This window comes from Vombatus ursinus, unplaced genomic scaffold (genome assembly GCF_900497805.2).
Source record: "Vombatus ursinus unplaced genomic scaffold, bare-nosed wombat genome assembly UNPS02000749.1, whole genome shotgun sequence".
Taxonomy (NCBI): Eukaryota; Metazoa; Chordata; class Mammalia; order Diprotodontia; family Vombatidae; genus Vombatus; species Vombatus ursinus.
In genome coordinates this window covers 27,459,235-27,486,517 of record NW_020940527.1, presented here as the reverse complement: position 1 = coordinate 27,486,517, position 27,283 = coordinate 27,459,235, and the positions used below count along the sequence as shown (strand labels likewise).

The 27,283-nt window shown below is 35.2% G+C and overlaps 1 protein-coding gene across 1 annotated transcript in view; it reads left to right on the top strand.

Annotated features, from left to right (window-relative positions):
- The window catches only part of CC2D2B (coiled-coil and C2 domain containing 2B), a 128,010-nt gene that overhangs the window by 96,002 nt on the left and 4,725 nt on the right, over window positions 1-27,283 (top strand). The window contains 7 exon segments of the mRNA XM_027858110.1: window positions 1,459-1,641; window positions 1,899-2,102; window positions 4,193-4,282; window positions 13,659-13,772; window positions 16,833-16,967; window positions 17,109-17,237; window positions 21,711-21,769. Coding sequence (XP_027713911.1) covers window positions 1,459-1,641; window positions 1,899-2,102; window positions 4,193-4,282; window positions 13,659-13,772; window positions 16,833-16,967; window positions 17,109-17,237; window positions 21,711-21,769 — 914 coding nt within the window.

Here is a 27,283-nt window from a genome sequence, read left to right as displayed (position 1 = left end):
AGAAGCCACACACCCAAAAGGTGACTATCTAATCCTTTCCTTTCCAAAATTCCTTACAGTTGCCAGAATCACAGAAATTTGCTCTATAAGCATTCTCTCTGAAACCAGACTCTTTTCAGTCCCACTGCTGCACTCCTAGCTCCCAAATCATCATGACATACAACCATCCTGAGATTGTACTTTCTGATGCTCCTAAATATGGAACAGGGAAGAAATCTTAAATGATAGCGAAGAAATCTTCAATAGGACACACCTGTGTGTGTCTTTTTCCTCTTGACCTCATAGTCTCTCACATTTGAGATTGAATCCTGGCTTTGCCACCTCCTACTTCTGTGTCCTTAAGCAAACTCCTTACCTTCTCTGACCCTCAGTTTCCTCATCTGTAAAGTGAATGAGTTAGAAAAGATGACCTCTCAGAGAGCTTTTAACTCGAACTTTCTATCATCCTTTGTGAACTCCAGGGAAGAGTACCTGGAGTATCAAAAATTGAGAGATTCCCACCACAAACCATAGGTGGCAGCTCTGTCTGCCATCCTTCCCTGGAGCTCCTGCCACAGTGCCCAGCACCAAAAGGCTATGACCTGAGGAACAGTGCTTACTTGCTTCCCCTTTGTCATGCTAACATTTTTCTGGATTTTACAGTGTGGCCAGTAGCTGGGGAAAGCCTCACTTATGTTCAGTCATGTTAAATTGTATCTCACTCTTTGTGACCCCGTTTGGGGTTTTCTTGGGAAGGGTACTAGAATGGTTTGCTATTTCCTTTGCCAGCTCATTTTACAGATGAGGAAACTGAAGCAAACAGGGTTAAGTGACTTTCCCAGGGTCACACAGCTAGTAAGTGTCTGAGGCCAGATTTGAACTTGGGAAGATAAGTCTTCCTGACTTCAGGCCCAATACTCTATCTACTGTGCTGCCTCTTATTGTTGGAGGGGAACTATTATTAACGACTGAATGTGTAAAGATTTTTTTTCTATTATAAATAAATAATGAAGGTGGTTATAAAAAAAACTGGTGGTGGTCTTCATGAGAATGAAAACCTAGGGAAGTGAGCAAAACTGTAGCCACCTAGCAAATAAGGAAATGAAGAGATCTTAGGCGATTTAATATAATCAAATCTCAGAGCTAATAAATGATATACTCAGGACTCATACCCAGATCTAGTCCTGTTTCCACTACACAAGCTTCCCATCTCTTCCTTTTATTTTTTTTTAAACTTTTGCTTTACTTTAGGTCATTATGAGGCCAGCAACCAAGAGACCATATGGGAAGAGCAGCTCTAAGAAGTTGTTCTTCCTGTGAGGAGGGAGAAAGCAGTTCTCCAAGTGTGGAGTGAGCACAGACTGTTAGGGCTGCCGTGTAAATATGTAAGCCTGCTTCTCCTCATGCAAAGGATAGAATTGGGCTTGGACGGTAGTTGGTCACATCATGCATTAGAGGGTATGTTTGGTATTCTTTCAGATCAGTGGAACTTTTCAAGTAAATATTCCACCACTTTTGCTTGGATACACTTGGAGTAAGACATATGTCTCACCTAAAGAAGATTACAATGGGCAGAACTTAAAAGAATGTACCTTTTTAAACATTTTTGCTACTATTGAGCCTCAAATATCATCTGTCATCAGTAATACAGAATCTGATAAGGTTGGTTTTTCAAAGTTATTTTATATGTATCTTCAAGGAGGATGGAAGAGGTATGTAAATTATTTGTTTATAAATATTAAAATTATATATAATAATTATACATATAACAATTAACCTTATATCATACAAATAAATAGTAACCTTAGCTTAACTTTTTACCTTTTGACATTTTCTTCTGAGAATAATCTAGGTAGTGATAAATATCATATATGGCATGAAAAATTTAAATTATAATTACGTTATATATATGACTATAGTTTACAGATGAACCGGATATAACACTTTTGCAGAGAGCACAGATTTTCAGAAAAGATTGTGAGGCGATGTTTCCAAACAGAAGAATTATTACAACTGTTTTCAATGACGAAGGGACAAATATCTTAGTAACAAGATATATCAGGGCACTAAATCCACCAAAGCAACTCCTGGATTTGTTTCTCAGTGATTCTAATGCAACACTTGTAAGTGTTATATTTTTAAAATACATAAACTTGCTTAGTTTTAGTTTCTACTACAGTTACAACTTTGCTGCTATAATAACTATGCCCTCAAGGAGACATGAACTTTTGATTGCAATCAAACAAGCAATAAAAAATTATTGAATGCTTATTATGTGCCAGGCACTGTGTTTTGTACTATGACAATGACAAAAAGGTACCTTTCCTCAAGAAGCACACTTTCTGTCAACAAAAACAATATTGACACATGTATGCTAATTATATACAAAATAAATACACGGGTAGAGGCACTGGCAAACAGGAGAATAAGGAAGGCTTCATGTAGGAAGAGGTTCTTGAACTGAGCTTTGAAGGAAGTTAGAAAGTCTAAGAGACATCAGTGAGGAAGGAGTGTTTTTGAGGAATAAGGGACAGTCTTGAAAAGACAGGGATGGAAGATGGAATGTCATGTTAAAAGCAGCAAGAAAGCCAATTTTGGCTAGATTGTGTAGAGTCCTAGAAAAGGTAGGTTGGAACCAGGTTGTAAAGGGCCTTATAAATGCCAACAGAAGAGTTTGTATCTGATCATAAAATCAACAAAGAGCCACTCAAGTTTACTGTGTAGGAAAATGGCATGGTCAGACCTGTGCTTCAGGAATATTGCCTTGGCAACAATGTGAGAAATGAATTAGAGAGGAAAGAAACTTGAACAGGAGCATAGATAGAGAGCTATTACAAGAGTGTAGTTGAAGGAAGATGAGGGCCTAATGAGTTTGATGGCTCAGTGAATAAAAAGAGTTGGATGAATAGGACAGATGTTGTGGAAGTACAATCAACAAGAATTGCCAACTGATTGGATATGTAGGGTAAAGGAGAATGAAGAATCAAGGATGATTCCAAGGTGAGAGTCCGTGTAAGCTGATAAGGTCAGCATGAAAGAGTTGAGAGAAAGAAGACAGTCCAGGACAGAACTGCAGGGTATACCCACAACTAGAGGAAAGGATATGGATGATGATTCAGCAGAGGAGACTGAAGAGTTCACATAGATAAGAGGAGAACCAAGAACAGTGTGACAAAAACCCAAAGAAGAGAGAATGTCCAGGAGAAGAGAGTGATCAACAGTGTCAAAGGCTTCTTGAACAGTCAAGAAGGTTGAAGACTGAGAAATGTCTATTGGATCTGACATTTGAAACTTTGGTAACTTTGGAGGGAGCAGTTTCAGTTGAATGAGAAGGTTGAAGCTATATTGCATAACATTGAGAAATTAATAAAAAAAGAGGAAGGAGAGGTAATGGGTAAAGATTGTATCTTCTAGAAGTTTTCTAGAATCTCTTCTCCCTTTCAGAATCTACAATGAATACAATGCAAATGTCTTCCAGGAAAATGGGGAGCAGAAAAGATTTTTCCATTGGATTTTTATTTATTCCTAATTGGAACTAAGAATTATCTTCTTACAGTGGCAGTCTGGAAGGCCACAGGTTCTAAAATGCCTTCATACCACTTTAAAGATGGCATAGAAAATTTCTCTCTCAGTACTAAACTAAAGGCCAGTCCCTGAAGCTGATATATTGACAGATAAATCTTGAAACAGCATTGTGGATGCAGGAAACATGAGAGTGAAGCAATTTCATACAGCATTACTCTTTATTTTCATAATGGAGGAGATATACACTACTCTCTTCCATTCCTCATTTAAACACCCAGAGGGCATCCCTTTGTGGGTATAACCCTCCCTGCTAATAGTCACATTTTCTAACCCATGATGTAGAAAAACAGACAATAAATATCTTCATAATATATAAAATGAGGGGCAGCTAGGTGGCGCAGTAGATGGAGCACTGGCCCTAAAGTCAGAAGTACCCGAGTTCAAATCTGGCCTCAGACTAAACACTTGACACTTACTAGCTGTGTGACCCTGGGCAAGTCACTTAACCCCAATTGCCTTAAAAAAAAAAAAGAAAAAAAATTATCTCATAATATATAAAATGAAAACTTAAAATTCATTTATTATGACAGATGTATTTAAGATTGTTTAAGATTTTATAACACATCTATATAAAATGTATATAATTGCAATTACATATACTTATATATTTGTAATATTATGTTTGTAGGATATCATTGCTCGATTTGTATCTTTAATTCCTTGCTTACCAGACACACTGAATGAAAATGATGGTTTTGATATTTGGATGTCACCAGAGGTAATAAGCAGTACATTTTATAATTAAAATTTTTATAAAAATGTGTATATGATTTTATATATTCACATATATTTCATATGAATGTATGTGAAGAAATTGTGATTTTTGTTAACATAGGGAACTTCATCCACAAAAGCAAATCACAACTCCTCTATGACATAATAGATCAATTCTAGGTTGTTGCCTAAGGCAGTGAGAGGTTAAGTGACTTGTGTAGGGTCACACAATTAGTGTCAGAGATGGGATTTCAACTCATGCTTCCCAACCCCTGACTCTAAGCTCAGCATTCTATCCAGTATCCTGCTTCTCTCTGACTCTGCCTCTCTCTACCTTCTTTCTTTCTTTTCTCTCTGTCTCTTTGTCTTTCTGTCTCTGTCTCTGTCTCTCTCTCTCACACACACACACACACACACACACACACACACACACTTTAAGGTTTATAATATTTACTATTTGTCATTCTTTTTAAAGGAGCTTTTTTATTGTACTTAATTTTATGTATAGTAAAAATATATAATTATTCTATGGGTATAAATTTCTAGGTCCATAACATCCTATAGAAATCATTAGTTAGGAAGAATTAAAAACTACTTAAAAAAACTGGCAATAGTAGCTCATCAATTTTTAGGTATGGTAAATATTTCAGTTCTCTAGAGATTAGCATAACTACATAGAATTTTTTACTATAGCAGTGTTATGACTCTTTGCTAATCTCTGAAACCTAATATAAATGCTAATGATGATATATGGCTACACTCCCCATCTAAAGCAGAATTTAGGACCCTAGAGCGTCTACACATTTTATTGGGAAAATAAGTTTGTACCAAGATAGGTATAAAGGTCACAGATAACCTAGAATATCTCCCTTGGACCTGAGCCAATTTCTAGTGGAGGTAAACTACAAGCATGTGGTGTGATTCCAAGCTCTAGGAGTACAGATCTAATATGTCCCAAATAGGTTTGGTTCAGGGTAATCTCTCCCAAGCCTTTAGATAGAAGAGAAACATTATGATACATTAGAATTTAGCAGCTAAGCTAGAAAAGAAACAAATTTTTTAAAAAATTTAAACACCAAAATAGAAATTCTGAAAATCAAGATATCAACAAAATTGAAAGTAAAATAACCATTGAATTAATGAATAAAACTAGAAGCTGTTTTTCAAAAAGCAACAAAATAGATAAATCATTTCTTAATTTTATTTTTTAAAAAACCCAAAGAGGAAAATCAAATTACCAATATAAAAATGAAAAAGAAAAATTCACAACAAATGAAGAAGAATGGAAATTATTAGAAACTATTTCATCTATTTATATGATAATACAACTAGCTAATTAAATGAAATGGATGAATATCTACAAAACTATAAAATATTCAAATTAATTGAACAAGAAATAGAGAATTTAACAATCCAATCTCAGAAAAAGAAATTGAACAAGCCATAAATTAGCTCCCAAAGGGGAAAAAAATAAGATTTACAAGTAAATAATATCAAACATTGAAAGAATAATCATGATATTATATAAACTGAAAAATAGGAAAAGCAGTAATACCACATTTCCTCTATGATACAAATATGGCCATGATATCTAAACCAGGGAGAACCAAAACTGAGAAAGAAAGAAAATGACAGACCAATTTCTATGATGAATATTGAGGCAAAAAATTTAAATAAAATATAGCAAATAGAATATAGCAACATATCACAAAGATTATACAATATAACTAAGTTGGATTTGTAAAAGGAATATAGGGCTGATTCAAAAGAATATTGTCAGCAAAACAGGCCATATTAATAACAAGAACAATAAAAAGCAAATAATTATATCAGTAGATGCAGAAAAAACTTTTTTATATCATTCATATTTTTTTAAAAAAAACTAGAAAACATAGGAATAAATTGATTTTTCCTTAATATGATAAATAGTATCTATCTAAAATCAAGAGGCAGCATTATATATAATGGAAATAAACTAGAAGCCTTTCCAATTTGATCAAGATAGAGCAAAAATGTTCATAACTATTAATATTTGATATAGCATTTGAAATACTAACTATAAGACAAGAAAAATAAATTGAAGAAATAAACATAAGCAAAGTAGAAACAAAATTACTGATTTTTGCAGATGATATAATGGTTTATTTAGAGAACTCTAGAAAGTCAAAAATTCTTTGAAGAAATAATTTCAGTAATATTGTAAGATATAAAACAAATCAACATTTTATTAGCATTTTTTATATTGCCAACAAAACCCATATTAGTGATTTCGTACAAGAAGACTCAAAAGAAAAAAAAAAGAAAGAAAGTGAAAAATGGCCTGCTTCAGTCTTTATTCAATCAACATCAGTTCTTTCATTGGAGGTGGATAGTATGCTTCATCATTAGTCCTTTGAGATTGTCTTGGATTATTGTATTGCTGAGAATAGCTAAGTCATTCATAGTTCTTCATTGAACAATATTGCTGTTACTGTGTACGACATTGTCCTGGTTCTGCTTACTTCACTTTGCATCAGTTCATGTAAGTCTTATCATGTTTTTATGAAATCATCCTGCTTGTCATTTCTTATAGCACAATAATATTCCATTACAATCATATGCCACAGCTTGTTTAGCCATTACCCAATTGATGGGCATCCCTTTGATTTCCAATTCTTAGCCACCACAAAAAGAGCTATTATAAATATTTTTGTATAAATAGGTCCTTTCCCCTTTTATTGGATGTCTTTGAGATATGGACTTAGCAGTGGTATTGCTGAATCAAAGGGTATGCATAGTTTCATAGCCCTTTGGGCATAGTTCCAAATTGCTCTCCAGAATGGTTGAATCAGTTCACAACTCCACCAATAGTGCGTTAGTGTTCCAGTTTTCCTGCACATCCCCTCCAACATCCAACATTTTCCTTTTTTGTCATGTTAGCCACTCTGATAGGTGTGAGGTGGTACCTCAGAGTTTTAATTTTAGGTTTTTAAAAGATATATTCATTCCTTTAAAAAAAACAGCTGAAATTTGGGTATATTGTAATATGAGGTGACATTAGTACCTTGGCCCCATACTTCTAGTAACAAACCCTGCAGCTCATAGGTTAGAGCTGCAAGGTACCTTACAATCTGTGTTTATGACAAAGATGAGTTGGGCTATTGTACTACTGAATGCATTTCAGCATGAAATGTATTTCCTTCAAAACTGTGCACAAAGGAGACATTCTACATGAAGTCTTTACTAAACTTTCCCCCGCTTCAAATCTTTCAGACATGTTGCTATTTCAAACTAACATTTATCAAGCACCTACTATGTACAAATTAAACCCACTTGGATCACTGCCTTGTCGTGGTGGAGGGGCTTGCATAACACAATGAAAGTGAGCCATACTGTTCAGGATTACCCAAGATGGACAGGTCATAGTAGAGAGTTCTGACAAAAGGTGATCCACTGGAGAAGGAAATGCCAAACCACCTTAGTATCTTTGCCAGGAAAACTCTATGGACAGTACTAAAATGATAAAAGAGATGACATCAGAAGATGAGCCCTGTAGGTCTGAAGGTATCCAATATACTACTGGAGAAGAGTGGAGGACAGTCAAAAATGAAAGAATGACAGCTGTTCAAATAGAGGCAAAGCAGCATCACAGTAATACAAGTCTATGCTCCAACCATTGATACCAAAGAGGCCAAAGTTGATCAATTCTATGAAGACCTACAACATCTACAAATAACATTTAAAAAAAAAAAGATGTCATTCATCGAAGGGAATTAGAATTCTAAAGTAGGAAATCAAAAGATAATTGAAATAACAGGAAAGTTTGACTTGTAGTACAAAATGAAGCAGGGCACAGACTAATAGAGTTTTGTCGAGATAACTCACTGGTCATAGCAAACACTTTTTCGGTGACCCAAAAGGTGACTCTACACATGGACATTATGAAATAATCAATATCAAAATCAGATTGATTATATGCTTTGCAGCCAAAGGTGGAGAAGCTCTATACAGTCAGTGTAAACAAGACCTGGAGTTGACTGTGGCTCCGATCATGAGCTTCTTACTGCAAAATTCAAACTTAAATTGAAGAAGGTAGGGAAAATCATCAGATCATATAAGTATGACCTAAATAACATCCCTTATGAATATGAAATGGAGATGATGAATAGATTTAAGGGATTAGATCTGGTAGATAGAGTACCTGAAGAACTGTGGACAGAGGTTCACAATATTATATAGGAGGCAGCAACAAAAAACATTCCAAAGAAAAAGAAGTGCAGGAAAGCAAAATGGCTGTCTGATAAGACATTTATGAATAGCTGAGAAAGAAGAAAAGCAAAAGGGAAAGATATACTCAACTGAATGCATAGCTCCAGAGAATAGCAAGGAGATATAAAAAGGTTTTTTAAAATAAGCAATGCAGAGAAATAGAAGAAAATAATGGAATGGGAAAGACGAGATCTCTTTGAGACAAAGATATCAAGGGAACGTTTCATGCAAAAATAGGCATAATAAAAGACAAAAATGGTATGGACTTAACAGAAGTAGAAGAAATTAAGAAGAGGCGACAAGAATACACTAAAGAACTATACAAGAAAAATCTTAACATCACTGATAACCATAATGGTGTGGTTACTGATCTAGAGCCAGACATCTTGAAGAATTAAGTGAAGTAGGCCTTAGGAAGTATTGCTAGCAATAAGGCTACTGGAGGTGATGGAATTCCAGCTGAGCTATTTAAAATCCTAAAAGATGATACTGTTAAAGTGCTGCACTCAATATGCCAACAAATTTGGAAAATTCAACAGTGGCCACTGGATTGGAAAAGATCAGCTTATGTTCCAATCCTAAAGAAAGGCAATGTCTGGGGCAGCTAGGTGGTGCAGTGGATAGAGCACTGGCCCTGGATTCAGGAGGACCTGAGTTCAAATCCGGCCTCAGACGCATAACACTTACTAGCTGTGTGACTCTGGGCAAGTCACTTAACCCCATTGCCTAGCCAAAAAAAACAAACAAAAAAAAAAAAAAAGAAAGGCAATGTCAAGGAATGTTCAAAGTATCAAACAATTGCACCATTTCACACACCAGCAAGATTATGCTTAAGATTCTGCAAGCTAGGCTTCAGCAAAATGTGAACTGAGAATTATCCAGAAGAGCAGGCTGGTTTTCAAGGAAGCAGAGGATCTAGAGACCAAATTGCCAACGTTTGCTGGATTATGGAGAAAACAAGGAGAGTTCCAGAAAAACATCTACTTCATTGACTGCACTAAAGTCTTTGACCATGTGGATCACAACAAAATGTGGCAGGTTCTCCTTACTTGTCTCCTGAGGAACCTGTCTGCAGGCCAAGAAGCAACAATTAGAACCAAACATGGGACAACTGATTGGTTTAAGATTGGAAAAGGAGAACAACAAGGCTGTATATTATCACCTTATTTATTTAATTTCTGAGCAGAGTACATCATGCAAAATGCCAGGCTGGATAAATCAGAAGCTGGAATTAAGGTTGCTGGGAGAAATGTCAACAATCTCAGATATGCAGATGATACCACTCTGGTGGCAGAAAGTGAAAGGGAAGAGTGTAAAAACTGACTTGAAACTTACACCAAAAAAACTAAGATCTTGGCAACTGGTCCCATCACTGTTTGGCAAATAGAGAATAGAGAAGAAGTAGAAGTAGTGTCAGATTTTATATTTTTGGGCTCAAAGATCACTAAAGCAACTGCAGCCATGAAATTAAAAGATACTTCCTTCCTTGGAAGGAAAACTATGGCAAATCTGGACAGCATACTATAAAGCAGAGACATCACTTTGACAGTAAAGGTCCAAGTGGTCAAAGCTGTGGTTTTTCTAGCAGCAATGTATGACTGTGAAAGTTGGACTATGTAGGGAAAGCTGAGTGCCACAGAATCAACACTTTCAAATTGTGGTGCTGGAGAACTTTTGAAGGTCCTTGAACAGCAAGGAGATCAAATAAGTCAATACTTAAAGAAATTAATTCAGGCTGTTCACTGGAAGGTCAAATACTGAAGTTTAACTACCTTGGCCACATAATGAGAAGGCAGAACTTGTTGGAAAAGACCCTGATATTGGGAAAGATTGAAGGCAAAAGGAAGTTGAGATGGTTAGATAGTGTCATGGAAACAATGAACATGAACTTGGACAGATTTCAGGAGATAGTGGAAGATAGAAGGTCCTGGTGTGCTATGGTCCATGGGGTCACAAAGAGTCAGACATGACTGAACAACAATGTACAAGGCACTGTGCTAGGAGCTGTGGATGCAAAGATAAAACAAAAACATTCCTTGCCCTCAAGGAGCATGTGTTCCACTGAGAGGATACAACATGTAAACAGATAAGTTTATACACAATAATTTGAGGAGGAAGTGAGCATTAACAACGTGGGGGAGCAGAAACCTTCCAAACCATGAGGGGTATGGGACCCTCTGGAGGGGCATATCAATGGCCAAAATTGGTAGATATTTTCAAGGATAACTCCTACATCAGTACATCCAGCTTTTTAAATGAAAGCAATGTACACATCAAAGTTAACAAAAGTGAGGTTAATACCATGAATCTGCTCTAGCTGACAAGGATGAAGAATGAGGACAGAGAAGAACCATACAATTTGGCAATTTAAGAGATCATTGGTTACTTTTGAAAGAGCAGTTTCAGTTTAGTGATGGAATAATAAGCTAGATTGCAAAGGGAATCAAAGATATTGTTGGGAAACACCTCAGCTTTCTTGTCCCCAAATACTTCCAAAAGATTTGAGCTCAGAGGAAATAAAATGCTATTTTTCTTAGTGATAATGTTAAAGATGAAACATTCATTTTATAACAAAAATTCCTCTTGAAATCTGCTTTGGTGGATATTTTGGGGAAAAGTACATAAAGCAATGTAAGGTCTTCAAATTCATACTCTGACCCAGAAAGATAAAATTTTTATGAAAATACTGAGCAAAACTGAGATGCTATTTTCTTATTGAAATATTCCTCTTCTCTTTAACAACCATATAATTCTGTGAAGCTGGATTTTCTTCATATACTTCAACCAAAACACATGTCAAAACCAACTGAATGTAGAAGCAGATATGAAAATCCAGCTGTCTTCTATTGAGCCAGACATTAGGGATTTGTAAAAATATGTAAAACAATGCCAGTTTTTTCACAAAATTTTTTGTTTTAATTATTTTTCATAAAATATCTTATTTACATGTGACAAATTTATTATTGTCTTTTAAAATGAATAAATATTTTTAAATTTTATAAATTTTAATTTCTAACACAGTAAATATGAATGGATATAATTCACAGCTCTTTGGTGTCCTCTAACAATGTAAAGGGATCCTGAGACCAAAAAGTTTGAGAACCACTGAAAGAAAAGGAAATAAACACCTACTTAAACTTAAAGCTACTAGAGATATCTAAAGAAGCAATTCACATTTTATTTTAAAGACCTAGGTTTTTCCCTAACTGATACATGGTCAAAAGATATAAACAGGCAGTTTTCAGACAAATCAAAGCTATCTATAGTTATATGAAAAAATGCTCTAAATCACTATTGATTAGAGAAATGAAAATTAAAACAACTCTGAGGTACCACTTCACACCTATCAGATTGGCTAATATGACAAAAAAGGAAAATTATAAATGTTGGAGAAGATGTGAGAAAATTGGAATACTAATGCATTGTTGGTGAAGTTGAGAACTGATCCAACCATTCTGGAGAACAATTTGGAACTATGCCCAAAGAGCTACAAAACTGTGCATACCCTTTGATCCAGCAATACCACTACTAGGTCTGTATCCCAAAGAGATCATAGAAAATGGAAAAGGACCCATAAGTACAAAAATGTTTATAGCAGCTCTTTTTGTGGTGGCAAAGATTTGGAATTTGAGATGACCATCAGTTGGGGAATGGCTGAACGAGTTGTGATATATGAATGTGATGGAATACTATTGTGCTATTAGAAATGATGAACCAGTGGATTTCAGAAAAACCTGGAAAGATTTACATGAACTGATGCTGAGTGAAGTGAGCAGAACCAGGAGAACATTGTACATGGTAACAGCAACATTGTGTGATGATCAACTTTGATAGACTTAGCTCCTCTCAACAATGCAATGATCTAAGACAATTCCAAAAGGCTCATGACGGAAAATGAGAAAGAACATCCAGAGAAAGAACTGTAGAGTCTGAAGGCAAATTGAAGCATACTATTTTCTCTTTTTTTTGTTGTTTGTTTCTTTCTCATGGTTTTTTTCCTTTTCTTCTGATTCTTCTTTCACAACATGACTAATGTGGAAACACATTTAATGTGATTGTCCATGTATAGCCTATATCAGATTGCATGCTGTCTTGGGGAGGAGGGAAGGGAGAGAGGGAGAGAAAAAAATTTGGAACTCAAAATCTTATGAAAGTGAATGTTGAAAACTATCTTTACATGTAATTGAGAAAAAAAAGTACTATTAAGTGGAAAAAATATGGTTAAAATAAACCTTTTTTTTAAAAAAAAAGACCTAGGCATTTCTAAATATGAATGGATATCAACTGATAATGAACTCATTTGCCATGGACAAGTATGATACATTTGGTCTTACTCCATCTGAACAAGAGGGGCTAATAGGTTTATCTTTTCATAGCATGTTGAAAACATGGAATTGAACCTGAAAAATATTATATTTTGGCTATGAATATAGTTTATCAAACAAAGTGATACAAATTTTACTACTATTGTTCAAAACATTTATGTGAAACAGGATTTTCTTTTGGAGCTGTTATAAAAAATGTCCATTTTGATTAATCCAATTTGATTAAAATAGAAATATAAATAGCAATATCATCATTGATACTACTTTGAGCCCCAAAAGTCCACCTATGATGTGATAAAATTTTTGTTATTTTGGTTATTTGTAGAAATCATAAATATTAAAAATTATTAATGATCTTATCAGTAAATATTTGTATTACATTATTATACTGAATGTTTCAGATTTGTGTGTTGTTTAAAATTTTTATAAATTCTTTATTTTATTTGAATAAAATACAAGTTGAGGAAGTTATTTGTGTAGAGGGCTTAGTGAAAAGTGCATGGGAGTGGACAGTTATTTTTGGTTAAAAAGAAATTTGGGACAAGGTGTTACTCATTAAAGTTTAGAAACCACTGCCATAGGAACTTGCACATGAACTGAGCTTTTAATGAAGGAAGGGAGTCTAAGAGGTGGACATAAGGAGAGAGCTTGGCAAAAATATGTGGAAGTTGGAAATAATTTTCATATTTCACACTTGTAAAAAAAAATAACAACCTTAGTAATAAATGTGGTAAGTGGGGCTTGGGGGCAGTTTGGGTACATTTCTGGCTACATGGTTGTACTCTTCTTCATTTTAATGTGCCTTAGCGTTGCATCAATTTAACTATTGGAAACAAAGAAGAACATGCAATACTTTTGTGTAACTATTTCCTGTATTTTGGAAAGAAAGCCTGGGTGCTATTGGGAACATCTACTTTAGAAGTAAGTGTCCATTTTTAACTATCCATTTTTAAATAGTATAGAGTCTATACTATAGATGATGCAAAAATCTCATCAAGTTCATTTTCAGTTCTTGGTGTAAGAGATCTCTCCCTTCCCCGCCCACTCCTCAACCATTTCATTTTTCTCTAAGTAACTGCATGAGCAAACAATTCTTTGTTATTTTTTTTTGTCCAAACCTGTGCTTTCATTGTTTAGGGAACTCCTGTTAGAGAAAATCCCTCTACCAATGAAGATTGGCAACTGTTCTGTGATTTAGAGTCTTAGAGAATTACCTCAGACAGTAGGGAATTAAGACATTGGGAATTTGCCCAGGGTCACACAGCTAGTAGGTTATCAGAGTTCCAAGGCCAGCTCTGTATTTGCTCTACTTCACTGCCTCCATGGTTGATTGGTGCCCTATTTTTGACTCAATACCACCTCTTCAATTTAATCTGTTATTATTTATTTTTATGTCCTACTTCTTTCAGCCTTTGCCAAGCACAACCTTGTTCTGGTATTATAAAACTTGAGGATGGTATCTATGTCTAGCTATGGGTGTCATAATTTCAATTATATCCAGCCTTCATCTTTCCAAGACCAAATCTAATTTTAGTTATCCTTCTGAGGTAACATGGTATAGTAGAAAAAGTACTGAATTCTTAATCTGGGTTCAAATCCTGGCTTTGCTACTTACTATCTCTATGATCTTAAACAAAGCAATTAATTTCCCTGAACCTCATTTTCTTCCTTAATAATGTTATTGTATTAGGTATTATCCAAAGTCCCTTCCAGTTCTAAATCTTATAAAACTTCTGTAGCTCAATCATATCTGTTTTAAGGTGTGGCAATCTTGTTGCCAATCACTCTTGTCCTTTTTAAAAATTCTACTATAATCGTAACTCTTACTGCCTTTGTCTTCCATACTTCAATGTATCTGTAATCTTGTGGGAATGAATATTCCCTCCAGTGGGCTAGATCATAACATATCCACATGGTTTCATTTTGTATAGATCTTGTCCATGACCTCTTGTAAATCTTTGACTTCCTATAATTTTGATATGCTGGGAATCTCTTCTCATTGGATCAGTGACAGCTGTACTGTCCATTTTCTGTCCTTTACTCTTACTACATGATTGGCTCACTCTCTTTTCTGGCCATTTCTCTCTGATATTGTCCTTTATGAGGCTTCTCTCAATGAAGCTTTGTCTTGCTCATCATGTATCTTTGGGTGACCCACAAGTTTAACTCTATAGATTGTGGTATTCCATGACTAGTAGTCATGCAGCTTCACCAGAAGAATAGTGATATTGAGGCGGAGAGGTTCATTAAAAGCACTGCGCTAAATACCAAATGCAGTTCAGGTCATTTTCCTTCTATTTAGTTCTATTTAGTCCTATTTCTTTCTATTTAGGCCTAATTTGTTGTCCGTCCACAGTGTCTGTTCAGGATACATATGGACAAGCTCTACAGGTTTGCCATCTAATTGAATGCCATGCTTCAGACTATAGGCATTCTTCATCCACCTCTGTTTTCCTCTGGACAGTTATGCTGAACTCAAATGATGATGGATTTCATTTAGACAGTTTTAGTACTTAATGAAATCAACACAATGTCATCGGCACACAGGATCATTTGAAGGACATTATTATCTATTATCTTTCTCTACACCTAATTATTTCAGGGTGTCACAGTTTGTCAGCTGATGGCCCCAGTAGTAACACTGAGTTAGCAGTAGTTAGCTGAGAAAGCTAGTTTTCTCGGGTTTTTTTTCCCCTCTCTATATTTTTAGCTGCCACCAGATGGCAGCAGATATAAGAAGGCAGATAGGTTTTGAGAATAAAATACCACCATGCTCCCAAACTTTTTCTTAACCATAAGTTCTATGGAACTTGACTATCAAATAAAATATTAATTAAAGAGCCACTATAATAAAATATGTCTGCAGAGTAGAAAGTAAAATAAAATTCTATTTTACAAAAAAATCTCTCCCTGACTACTTTGTGTCCCTAGCATCTGGCACGGTGCTTAGCATGTAATTAGAATTCAACAAATGTTTGCTGATTGATTGATTAATTACTCATAGAATTACAGTACTTTGGGGCGGGTACATGGTTCAGTGGATGGAGCACTGGCCCTGGAGTCAGGAGGACCTGAGTTCAAATGTGACCTCAGATACTTGACACTTACTAGCTATGTGACTCTGGGCACGTCATTTAACCTCAATTGCCTTGCAAAAACAAAAAAGAATTGCAGTATTTTAGCATTGGAAGGGACATTAAAGGCCATCTAATCTAAACTATATCTAGAAAAGAATCCCCACTATACTATTCCTGATAGTCTTTTTCCTCAGAGGCCTTTAATAAGAGTAAACTCCCAAAGAAGCCCATCCTACTTTTTGATAGCTCTAATTATAAACAATTTTTTTTCTGACATAAAGCTAAAATTGCCTCTTTACAATTTCTACTATTGGTTCTTCCTTCTGGGGCCAAATAGAATAAATCTAATCCTTCCAGGTGATAGGCTTCAAATATTTGAAGACTGCTACCATTTTCACCCTTAGTTGTTTGTTCTCCAGGCTAAACATCCCCTGTTCTTTCAACCAACCTTCATCTGGCATATATGTATTCATAGCCTTTTATCATCCTGGTTGCCCTCCTCTGGACACTCACAATTCTTCTTAGATTGTGGCATCTATAGTAGAATACAACGCTCCAGATGTAGTTTGATCAAGGCAGAATACCAAGGGACCATTATTTCTTTTTCTCAAAAGTGATAGCATGACTTCCCTCCCCCTTTTGTAATATATACCAGACTTGACTTTCTCTGAGTCTCACAATAGCTTCTGCAACCCTATTTTGGTCAAAGGTTCTCTAATCTGACTGCTCATCTATAAATCTGTCTGGGGTTTTTTCTTTGCCTCTTTGAGAAACACATCCTTTCGTCTTTAGCAGAAAAAGATATCACATGCTATTTGTAAATGTAACATCTAGAATGAACTCAAGCAATCACTAATAAAGTATGTTGTTGGGGGTGGGATTTCCTTTTTTTTTAATCACATAGGGGCAAGTGGCTTATGTATTAACTCAAGAAACCAGTGAATATTTACTTTGGAATCCATTGACTGGGCAATCTCATAAGCAGTTTGATCCATTTTGTCCCCTGCAAAGTGCTGACTGTTTGTTTGATAATGAAAACGTAAGTCTGTTTGAAATGTTCAAATTTAAGGACCAACCGATGTTTTGACCTAATGTTCTGGTCCATTGCTTCCTCTATCACTGCCAGCACCTGACTGCTCCTATGGAGTCTACTCTGACTTGTATGTTAATATTTTAATAGGTCTGGTTTAATATTCAACATAACAGTACACCAATGTCTGTACATTTTGACAATTCAAGAGAAAGCTCCTGGAAACAACTGCTTCCCAAAAATATTCAAATTCAGTGGATGAAATCAGAAACTGCACAGGTAAAGCACATTTTTCAAAATGTACCTATGTGAGAATTGCCACCAATCCTAATATTTGTTATTGCAAATAACTTGCAATTATTTTGCATATGTGCATGATTAATTATATTCAAAAGCTGCTTTCCTCTGCCATTAAGCACACTGCTAGACTACCTTCCATCACCTCCCTCTGCCTCAGAAGGGGAGAGATATCAGGAGGGAACATTTCAACCCAGCTAAATGGTGTGTCTTCAGCTTAATATTAGCTTAAATAAAACATAATTTGTACAGTAAATCTATTTACAATCTACCCTACAGAATTATTGTGGTAAAAATACTTTGTAAAACTTAAAACAATATATGATTATAAGTTGTCATTATTCTTATCTATTGGTATAAAAATCATTTAATGAATTCCAATATAACATATAATTTAAATTATCCCTTCTACTAGCTCAGAAAATTGAGAACTAACTAGAAACATTTTTCATTTGTCTCAAATTTATTAGGGATTTAATTTGTACTTCTGTAGAAAAAAATTGCATATGGCCAGTTACTTCTTTTTTTAAAGAGATTATAATCAAAGATCATCACATTGACATAGACTCACATAAATAGAATGTAAAGAAATAAAATAAAAGACATTGAACATATATAAATACATAATAAGGTATTTTTGTCATAAATAGGTGAAAGATAAGTATATTCTAGGTCTAGAGATACAAAGCCTCCATGAAATTTCCTAAGTTAGACTAAGTGAGGTGAGGAAAACAATTAAACTTCAGAAAATTGATCTGAGAAGACTTCATGGAAGAGAGGAAGGAATGGCTGAATTTAGGAGTTTTCCTAATTGTGAGAAAAATATTTTGTGGAGAAAAAATATTTGGGGTCTAGAGCTGCTTTAGACAAGACTAGAAGTTGCAAATAAAATGAGATGAAAAAGATTTTTCATTAGGTATGTTTATGATTTGAATAGGAATGAAAGGGTTAAAGAGATTAGGCTATGACATAGGGGAAATGAAGTAGAGTATGGAGCTTGGATTGAACCTATAAGGAAATTGTTTTAGGGCTTTAATAACAAACTCCATTTTACAGATGTTGCAGAAGTAGGAGTGCTTTATTGATAATTCACTCCCCTAAGGAAATTTGACTCCTCTAATAACAATAACTTATAACACATTATAATATGAAAATTTGGGTACTTTATAGTTTGATCCAAAGGCCATTACAAAGCTTCCAGAAGAAAGTATACACAGAGTGACATTTTAAAATAGGTTTAAGATAGAATCATTAGAATGAATTTGAATGAATTCATATGTCTCCCTAATTACCACTCCCCTAAAAAAAGATCTTGATCCTTCTGATCTATCCAGTCTCCATCCTATCACTCTCATCTTTACTGCTAAACTTTTTGAAGAAGTTGTTTACTCCCGATTACTCCATGTCCTCAATAACCACTTTCTCTCCAACCCTTTGCAATATAATTAGTCTCTATCACAGTCTTGAAATTACTGTTAGTAAGGTCATGTAAGACCTCCAAGTTACAGAAAAACCTTTATTCAGTCATTCTTCTTGACTCTTCTGCAGCATTTAACACTCTTGACCAACCCCTCCTATGGAGTATATTTCCCTTTCTTAGATTCACAGATTCCACATACTCCTTTACATGTCTAATAGTTCCCTTTCTCTCTTATGTTCTGAGTTGTCATTCTCTTCCAAACCCCTTAATGTCAGTATTCCCTAAAGGTCTATCTTTAGCCATCTCTTTTTTACTCTTTTTACTCCATATCTCCTTTTGCAATTTCATTCACTCACATTGCTTTAGCACCATCTCTATGCAGATGACTCCCAGATCTGTAGTTCTAGTTCTGACCTCTTGTCCGAGTTCCAGACATGTATCCTTCGGTAAACAATGCCTTTAGAATGCTGCCAACTGATTGTCCTGTTGTCCACAAAGTCAACATATCTGAACTTACTATCTTGCCCCTTAAACCTCTACATCCTTTTTAATTCACTATTTCTGTCTTTGGCATCACCATTCACTAGGTGTCCCACATTTATAGCCTTGGCATTATCTTTCACTCTTCCTTTTCCCTCTGCTCTCACACAAATGACCAGAATCACGGAATCAAGGAATATCAGAGTTGGAAGGTACTCTAGCGGCCATCTAGATCAACTCCTACACAACAAGAATCTGTTCTACAAAATGCCTGATAGGCATTTTGTAGGTTATACAGCCTTTGCTTAAAGACTTCCAGTGAAGGGGAACACGCCGCCCAGCATACAGATTTTTCTTATTCTATCTTTAGATAAGGAGGTTTTCTTCACATGGAGCTGAAATCTATATCGTTACAGCTTTTACTCATCGATCCTGGTTCTGACCTCTGGGGCCAAGCAGAATGAATCAAATCTCTCCTCTCCATGATAGCCCTTCATGTACCCAAAGACTATTCTTATGTCCCTATTGAGTCAAAACATCCCCATTTCCTTCAACTGATCCTCACGTGGCATGAAATCCTACAGCAAATCATTCACTGTCTTCTGGACATTCTTTAGCTTGTTAATTTCTTTCCTAAAATGTAGTTCTCAGAACTATACTTAGTATTATAGATGTGGCTTTCCCAGACAAGGTGTAGAGGAAATATCTTCTCTCACATTCTGGACTCTGTGTTGCAATTGAAAATAGCATTATATATTTTGAAGGGTTGTGTCACTCTAAGCACTCATATTGAGCTTCTAATCCACTAAAATTACCAGATATTTTCCTCAAGAACTGCTGTCTAGCAACATTTCCCCCATATTGGATTTATGGTATTAATTTTTAGATCAAATGTATTATTTGACATTTATGCCTATTCAGTTTCATCCTTTTTTAAATTCTGTGCAACAATCTAACCTGTCAGGGCCTTTTCTTTATTCTAATTTCTGTCATCCAATATGATAGCTATTGGCCCTACCATTGTGTCCTCCATAATTTTTATAGTCATGTTATCCAAGTCATTGATAAAAATATTAACCTGCGTAGGACTAAGGATAGATTCCTGCAGTGCTGAATTGAAACATCCATGTCATCACCAAGACATTAATAAATATTGTTTGGGTTCATGAAATCCAGCAAGTTGTGCCTCCATCTAACAAAAATAACGTGGGAAACTCAGGTGGTGCAGTGGATAGACCACTGGGCTTGGAATCAGGAAGACTCATCTTTATGAGTTCAAATCCAGCCTCAGACTTTTACTAGCTGGATGACCTTGGGCATGTCACTTAACCTTATTTGCCTTAGTTTCCTCATCTATTTCCATCCATCCATCCATTATCATTCCTCCATCTGAGCTTGAGAAGGAAATGGCAAACTATTCCAGTATCTTTGCCAAGAAAACCCCAAATGGGCTCACAAAGAGTTGGACACAACTGAAATGACAAGGTAAACAATGTATATGGCATTTTCTCATCTGTCAGTTTAACATCTCTATAAAAAAAGGTACATGATGTTTGTCCAGAATGACCAGCTTTTCATAAAGCCATACTGGCAATTTGTGATCAGTGCTTCCTTTTTTTTCAGATGTTCATTTATCATTTCTTTAATAATAAATTATAGATTTTTGCCAGGAATCGAAGTTATGCTCACTAGCCTTTTTTTCATCTCTATTCAGTCTCTTTTTCTTTCTTGAAAATCCACACATTTGCTTTTCCTTAGTCCCATAGTATCTTTCTTGCTCTCCATGAACTTTCGAATAGTATTGTTAAACATCAGCTCACTCCAAATCTAAGGTGCATGTCAGACTATATCAAGCTTTCCTCTCCTCTGTCATGAATTCTAAGATGAAATAATTGCTTCCAAGGTTCCCATGATTTCTACTTTAGCAACCAAATCCTCCTTGTTTAGAAGAAGCAAGACTCTAGCTGCTGTTCCCTTCTTCTTTTGGAAAGATAAATTATTTTTGACAGAGCAAGAACTCTAATTGATGTCCAGATGATAAAAATTTCCCATTAGTATTATATTATGTTTCCCTGCCAGGCTTGTGATAGGTTTACTGAATTCCTGGTTCCTCCTCCTATCCAGGTTGTCTGTAGTCCAGAACAATATAACTTCATAAGTATACAATATAAATGCACATATAACACAACTTAAAACTCCAGGTCAGTTTTGAGTCCTATGGTTTTAGTTAAACTCCAAGTCCAAGGTGAAATCCATGAAGTATGCCAAATGTAAACACTAGGCCACTCTAAGTAAGTATTTGCTCTCTTATTCTATTCCATTTCTGGCCAAGTGGATAAACAATATAGAAGTTAAAGATAATCTTTTCATTTAATTCTATGTATGGTAGGCTATTTTGACATACTTTTGTGTCCTCCATAATTTTTATAGTCATGTACATATATTGCCATATGTAGAATCACTTTGTTTCTGGGGTGAAACAGACTTAAAATGCTTACGATATAAAAGTTGTTCTGTAGTATGTTTCCTAATCTTTCCAGCTTTCTCTGTTCCAGCCTAAGGAGATACTGTATTTTGATACTAACAAAAGTATGGTGGAAGATTTAAAAAACAGGTATGACCCTTTGGGAATGTTACAAACTACCATTCATTATTTTCTGAAAGTTGTTTATTAGACTTCTTTATCACACACAACTAAGTAAGAGCATTTTACAAGCCTGTGGTGATTTATATTCTATCCAACTATGTATTTATTAATGTACACAGCAATCAATTAAATTAAAATCATCAAACATTTGTTAAGTGCCTACTACGTGCAAGGCACTTATTGCTCACAATTCCAGGGATAGGGAATGACCTACATAAACATTTTGAGGCAGAAAAGGACAGGAACAGAACAATCATCATTGTACAGTAATTGGGCTGGAATATGGAGAATATGAATGGAAGGAGCATGAAATAAAGCTATATAACAAGGTCGTGATTTATTTTGTGTACATATAAATATGTATTTGTACATAAATATACCTATATATTAATATTATATATTTATACATATGCACAAACATAGACCAAGTTAAACAAAAATACTCCTTATAGCACACCTGACATTTCTCATGAAAATCATGGGCCACTCTAAAGTCATTACTGAAGCTTTATAACCAGGTCATAATCTTTTTTAAAAATAGGTATGTGCTATGTATCTTACAGGGTTGTTGTAAAATAACTGGGTCTTTAAGATGCTAAAGACTAAAAATTTTAACCACAAAATTTTATCTCCACGATCCATAACTCTGGTAGTCCTCTAATTCATCATTATTTACTATCTTTTCATCTCCATCTGTGCCTCAGCCTTGCTAAAACTACTCCCTGAATTTATATTTATTATAACCCTCTTCTCTCTCTGTTTTCTCAGGCCATTATTCCTGTTTTTCTTCTTTAAAAGTTTATTATTAATCATTTCAACTTTATACTATTCTGTCTCTTCAGTCCTTTGCCCTGTTGCTCAACTACTGCTAGCTCCCTTCTAATATCCACCCCAATTTGTTCCTACCGTCTCCCTTCTCTATGCCTATTGCTGTGCTGCTGAACAGTGCTGGAGGAAGTCACATAACAATGCTGAATGGTTCCACTAACATTTTTAGTTGCCCAATCTCAACAAGTCACTACTATTACATGCCAAAACTTTTTACTTCTTTATTTATTTATTTATATTCTTTATATATAAGAATAAATACTTATTTATACTTATAAATAAGTGGATAATTATAATAAATACTTATTTTATTTATTGTAATTATATAAATATATACATATAAATTATATATTTATGTTAATATATAGTGTATAATATAAATAATTTATATTTATATAATTATAATTTATTTTATTTAATTATAATAAATACTTATTTATATATAAGAAATAAATAAATAAAATAAATAAATAAATACAAGAGTATGCAGATAATGGGAGATGAGGAAGTCAGCCAACTGGGATTTGTAGAGACATCAGTATATAAATTTAAGTACCCAAGTACAAGGGCAGAGGATTGTGGTTGAAAAGAAGACTAAGCCAAATACCGAAATCATTGAAATAGAAGGAAATGGTGGGATGGGGAGGTGGGAAGGAGCATATATGATATCCACCAGACCTGGATAGGGTCTTGGAGAGGTTGCTAGGGGGTGGTGGTATAGAAATGATCTAGAAGTGTCAATGTAGAGCAAGAAGTAGGTGGGGAGGAGAAGAGGAGGAGATGAGAGCAGGTATGTCTATACTGGAGAGCAGGGCTGGGGAAGCAGTGTATTTCAGGAGAAGCAGGATTTTTATGATTGAAACAAGATGTATGAAGGAAGTATGAAAGGAAGACAAGAAGTATGAAAATAATAGTAATGAAAGGAAGAACCCTAATATGAAAGGCATTTTTTTTTAACAATGTTACGGAGGATACAATGGTCGAATAGGGAAGAATTGGGATCAGGACATGTGTTGTGTTAGCTTGTATGAGGGACAGCCCCAAATCCCTTCAGGATTAAACTATGGCTGTATTTGCATATGAAATGTGCAAATACAGGGATGTGACTAGGCAGATAGTAGAGACTATAACCAATACTTCATTGGTCTCTGCTTTCCCAGGCCATCATCTCTGCTTTGACTCCACTTTCCTCCTTTCAGAGTCTGTTATTAATAATCATTTCAGTTTTATACTGTCTTCTGCCCATGAATCTTTGGTGCCATTGTCTTATTATTGCTGATCCTTTTCCAAACTCCAACCCTGGATTATTCCTGTTTTCTCCACTCTTGTTTCTGTGTGGCTAAACAGTACTAGAGGAAATCCTACAGCAATTCTGATTAGTTCCACTACTAATGGGTTCTCTCTCTAACCATATTTTCTAGGATATACTGTTTGGGGTCCCATTTCAGACTTCTGCCTCCTGCTAGAAACCAAATATAGAAAGTTCTCTTCCTTCCCACAACAGCAGGAGATAATAGAGAGAGACCAAATTGGAAAAATCAGTCTTTCCAGGCTTATTACACATCCCTGTCCTTTGCTCATTGGCTGCATCCAGCCAAACTGGCCTGCCTGTGCTTCCTCATATGTGACATTCTATCACCCACCTCCATATGCATGTCACAGGCTTTTCTCCAGGTCCGGAATGTGGTCCCTCTTCCCCTCCACCTTATTGGCCACTAAGCTTCCTTCCTCAACAAAGCCCTTTCTGGGCCTCACTTGCTGGTGCTTTTATATATATATTACATATGTGTGTATTTACATATACACACATATACATGTATACACACACATATATAGTAAAGTACTTTCAAAGTGCAAAATATAAGTGTATATATTTCCATATTTAAACACATATATAGGCATACATATGTAGACAATATAGATGTGAGCATCTCTCTATCCATATACATGTACACTTATCTGTGTACACGTTGCCTTTGCTCAATAAAGTAAAAGTTCCTTAGAGATAGGAATTGTTTGGTTTTTGTCTTTCTACCGCCAACATTTGGTATGGTTCTTCTAGGCACTTAACAAATGCTTGCCAAATTAATGAATGACGAATGGCTGAAAACTCAAATGCTACTTTTAAATTTTTTTTGTGTAAAAATTTTGGAAGCACTTAGTCATTGTTTTAATCATTCAGAGGCTATTTCCTGTCCTTGCTATTATTACTTTATCAGCCCCTTACAAATATGGCAATGCCTTTTTACATTCAGGCAGCATGCAGGAATCCTTTTCCTTATTATCCTTTGCCAAAAATACTAATATGAACTGCTATTTAGGATTTCATATAAGGGATAGCTGATGACAAGTAAACAGTAGGATGTGGCATGAGCAGTTCATTTGTGATTTGCACATAAATATTTTAAATAAGTTTTTATTGATGTATTTTGTTATAATGGTGATGTATTTTATTTTACATCACCATAGTTTCCTTCCATTATCTCACCCTGCTCTTCTCTCCTCCCCTCCCCTAAGTCATCCCAAATAACAAAAAATATTTTTAAAGACAAAAAAAGAGAGATAAAACAGCATGACTGCTCAATACATCAAAAAAGTCTGAGAATATGTGCAGTGTGTCACACTTGTAGACCTCTCTCTTCTGCAAAGGGGCAGGGTGGGAATGTTTTCTCCTATCTCTCCTTTCAAGCCATGCTTATTCTTGATAGTTTTACAACATTCACTTTTGATTTTTTTTGTGGTTCTTTCTGTTTACATTGTTGCAGTTGTTGCTAAATGAACGCTTATCAAGTATGTTGTGAGCATTCATTTCTAGTATGAATTGAACTAGGTAGTCTTTGAGGTCCCTTCTAACACTGAATTCTGTGACTCTGTGATCTCTCTGCCTCTTTCCTATCAATGTTTCACACAGTGGCCATCATATCTTCTATTGCAAAGGTCTGACCAGGTCACTCCCCTGCTCAGAAACCTTCGATGATTTTCCATTGCTGATAAAATAAAATATAAAGACCTTCAATATTCATTTCAGCTTCTACTGTCTGGCTCCAGCCTTCTGCACCTTACAGCCTTATTTTACTGCATTCCCCTTTATATATGCTGTATTCCAACCAAACTGCCCAATAAATTTCCATTCTGGTCCTGTTCCCACCTCTCTGAATTCACATAGATAAATTTCCCTTACCTGGGATGCCCTTCTTCCCTATCTCCACTCGTTTCCTTTCAGTTTCCAACTCAGGTGGCAAGCTCTCTGGCAAGCTTTCCTTGATCCTCTCAATTGAAAGTTATTTCTTCCTCCTCACATTTTATTTCAGAATTTTGTTTCTAATTGTCTGTTTTTCCCTTATCATATTCTACTTTACTTGTTTACATGTTTTATTCCTTGTTACCATAAACATCGAGGGGAAGGATTGGTTGTCTTCTAATTCTAAATATGTAATGCTGTGATCCTATAACTCTGACGTATTTCATTTTTTATCTCAATCCTAACATAGTTCCTTACATATGGCAGGTATTTAGTAATATTTATTGAATTCAATTCAATTGAATAAAGGAAGTAAAGTAGATTTATCCCTATGTAAATGTGAGATCTAGGTGGTGCTATGGATAGAGCACTGATAGACCTGACAGTTCAAATCCAGCCTCAGTCACTAGCTGTGTGACCCTAGGCAAGTCACTTAACCCTGTTTGCCTCAGTTTCCTAATCTGCAAAACGAGCTGAAGAAGGAAATGGCAAACCACTGCAGTATTTTTGCCGAGAAATACTCCAAATGGGGTCATGAAGGGTCAGACAAAATGGAGAGCATTAATTCTTCCATTCTATCTCTATGCTTCTACCCTTTATCTTTCTTTTCTACTTATCTGCTTCTTTTAACTCACCATAATATAGGGTTTTATTATTATACAATAAATAATTATAATAAAACTGAAGAGTTTTATTATTATCATCATTATTAGGGTTTTTATAAGTTTCTTCTTGATTTAATAGTTGGGTGAAATAAGTGCTTCATATTACTCTTAAGAAAACAAGTTAATTTTTTTAAGCTTATATTTGGTCTTCAATTTTTAAAAAATCTTGTGGGTTTGATAACCAGCTAAATACAAAGTTGCCCTGCCCCCACCCTGGGCATCCTTAGACACATAGAACATAGAACAAACGTAACAGCTGTTGTGCTGGACTCCTGTGACCCTCAGGCTAGATGGCTGATCCCAGTGAGATTAAGTGCATCTGGCAAAAGGAGAGAGAATGCTTCAGCAGGTATTCTAGGCTATATGATTGCTGGTAGATGGTCACAGAAGACAGGCCTGAATTCAGAACATTTTAAAAATAAGTTTTATTGATAATTTTTTTTTTTACCTAATTCAGAATATCACATACAGACATGAGCCTAATTCTTCCCACTATGGCTAATATGACAAAGGGGAGAGGTGACTCAGAAAATAAGAAAGATGTCTGTACCCTCCTGAGATCTAATGCTAGAACCAATGTTCATTATTTCATGATAAAAAATCATAATATGTATCAATTATAGTTTTGTAGTAGTGAGTCATAAACTCTAGGGGAGAGATTATCTGTCCAACTATCTAATTTTTTTGGTGAGAAAAATGAAGCCCACAAAATGGCTTGCCCAAGATCATATCATTATTATTAAGGTG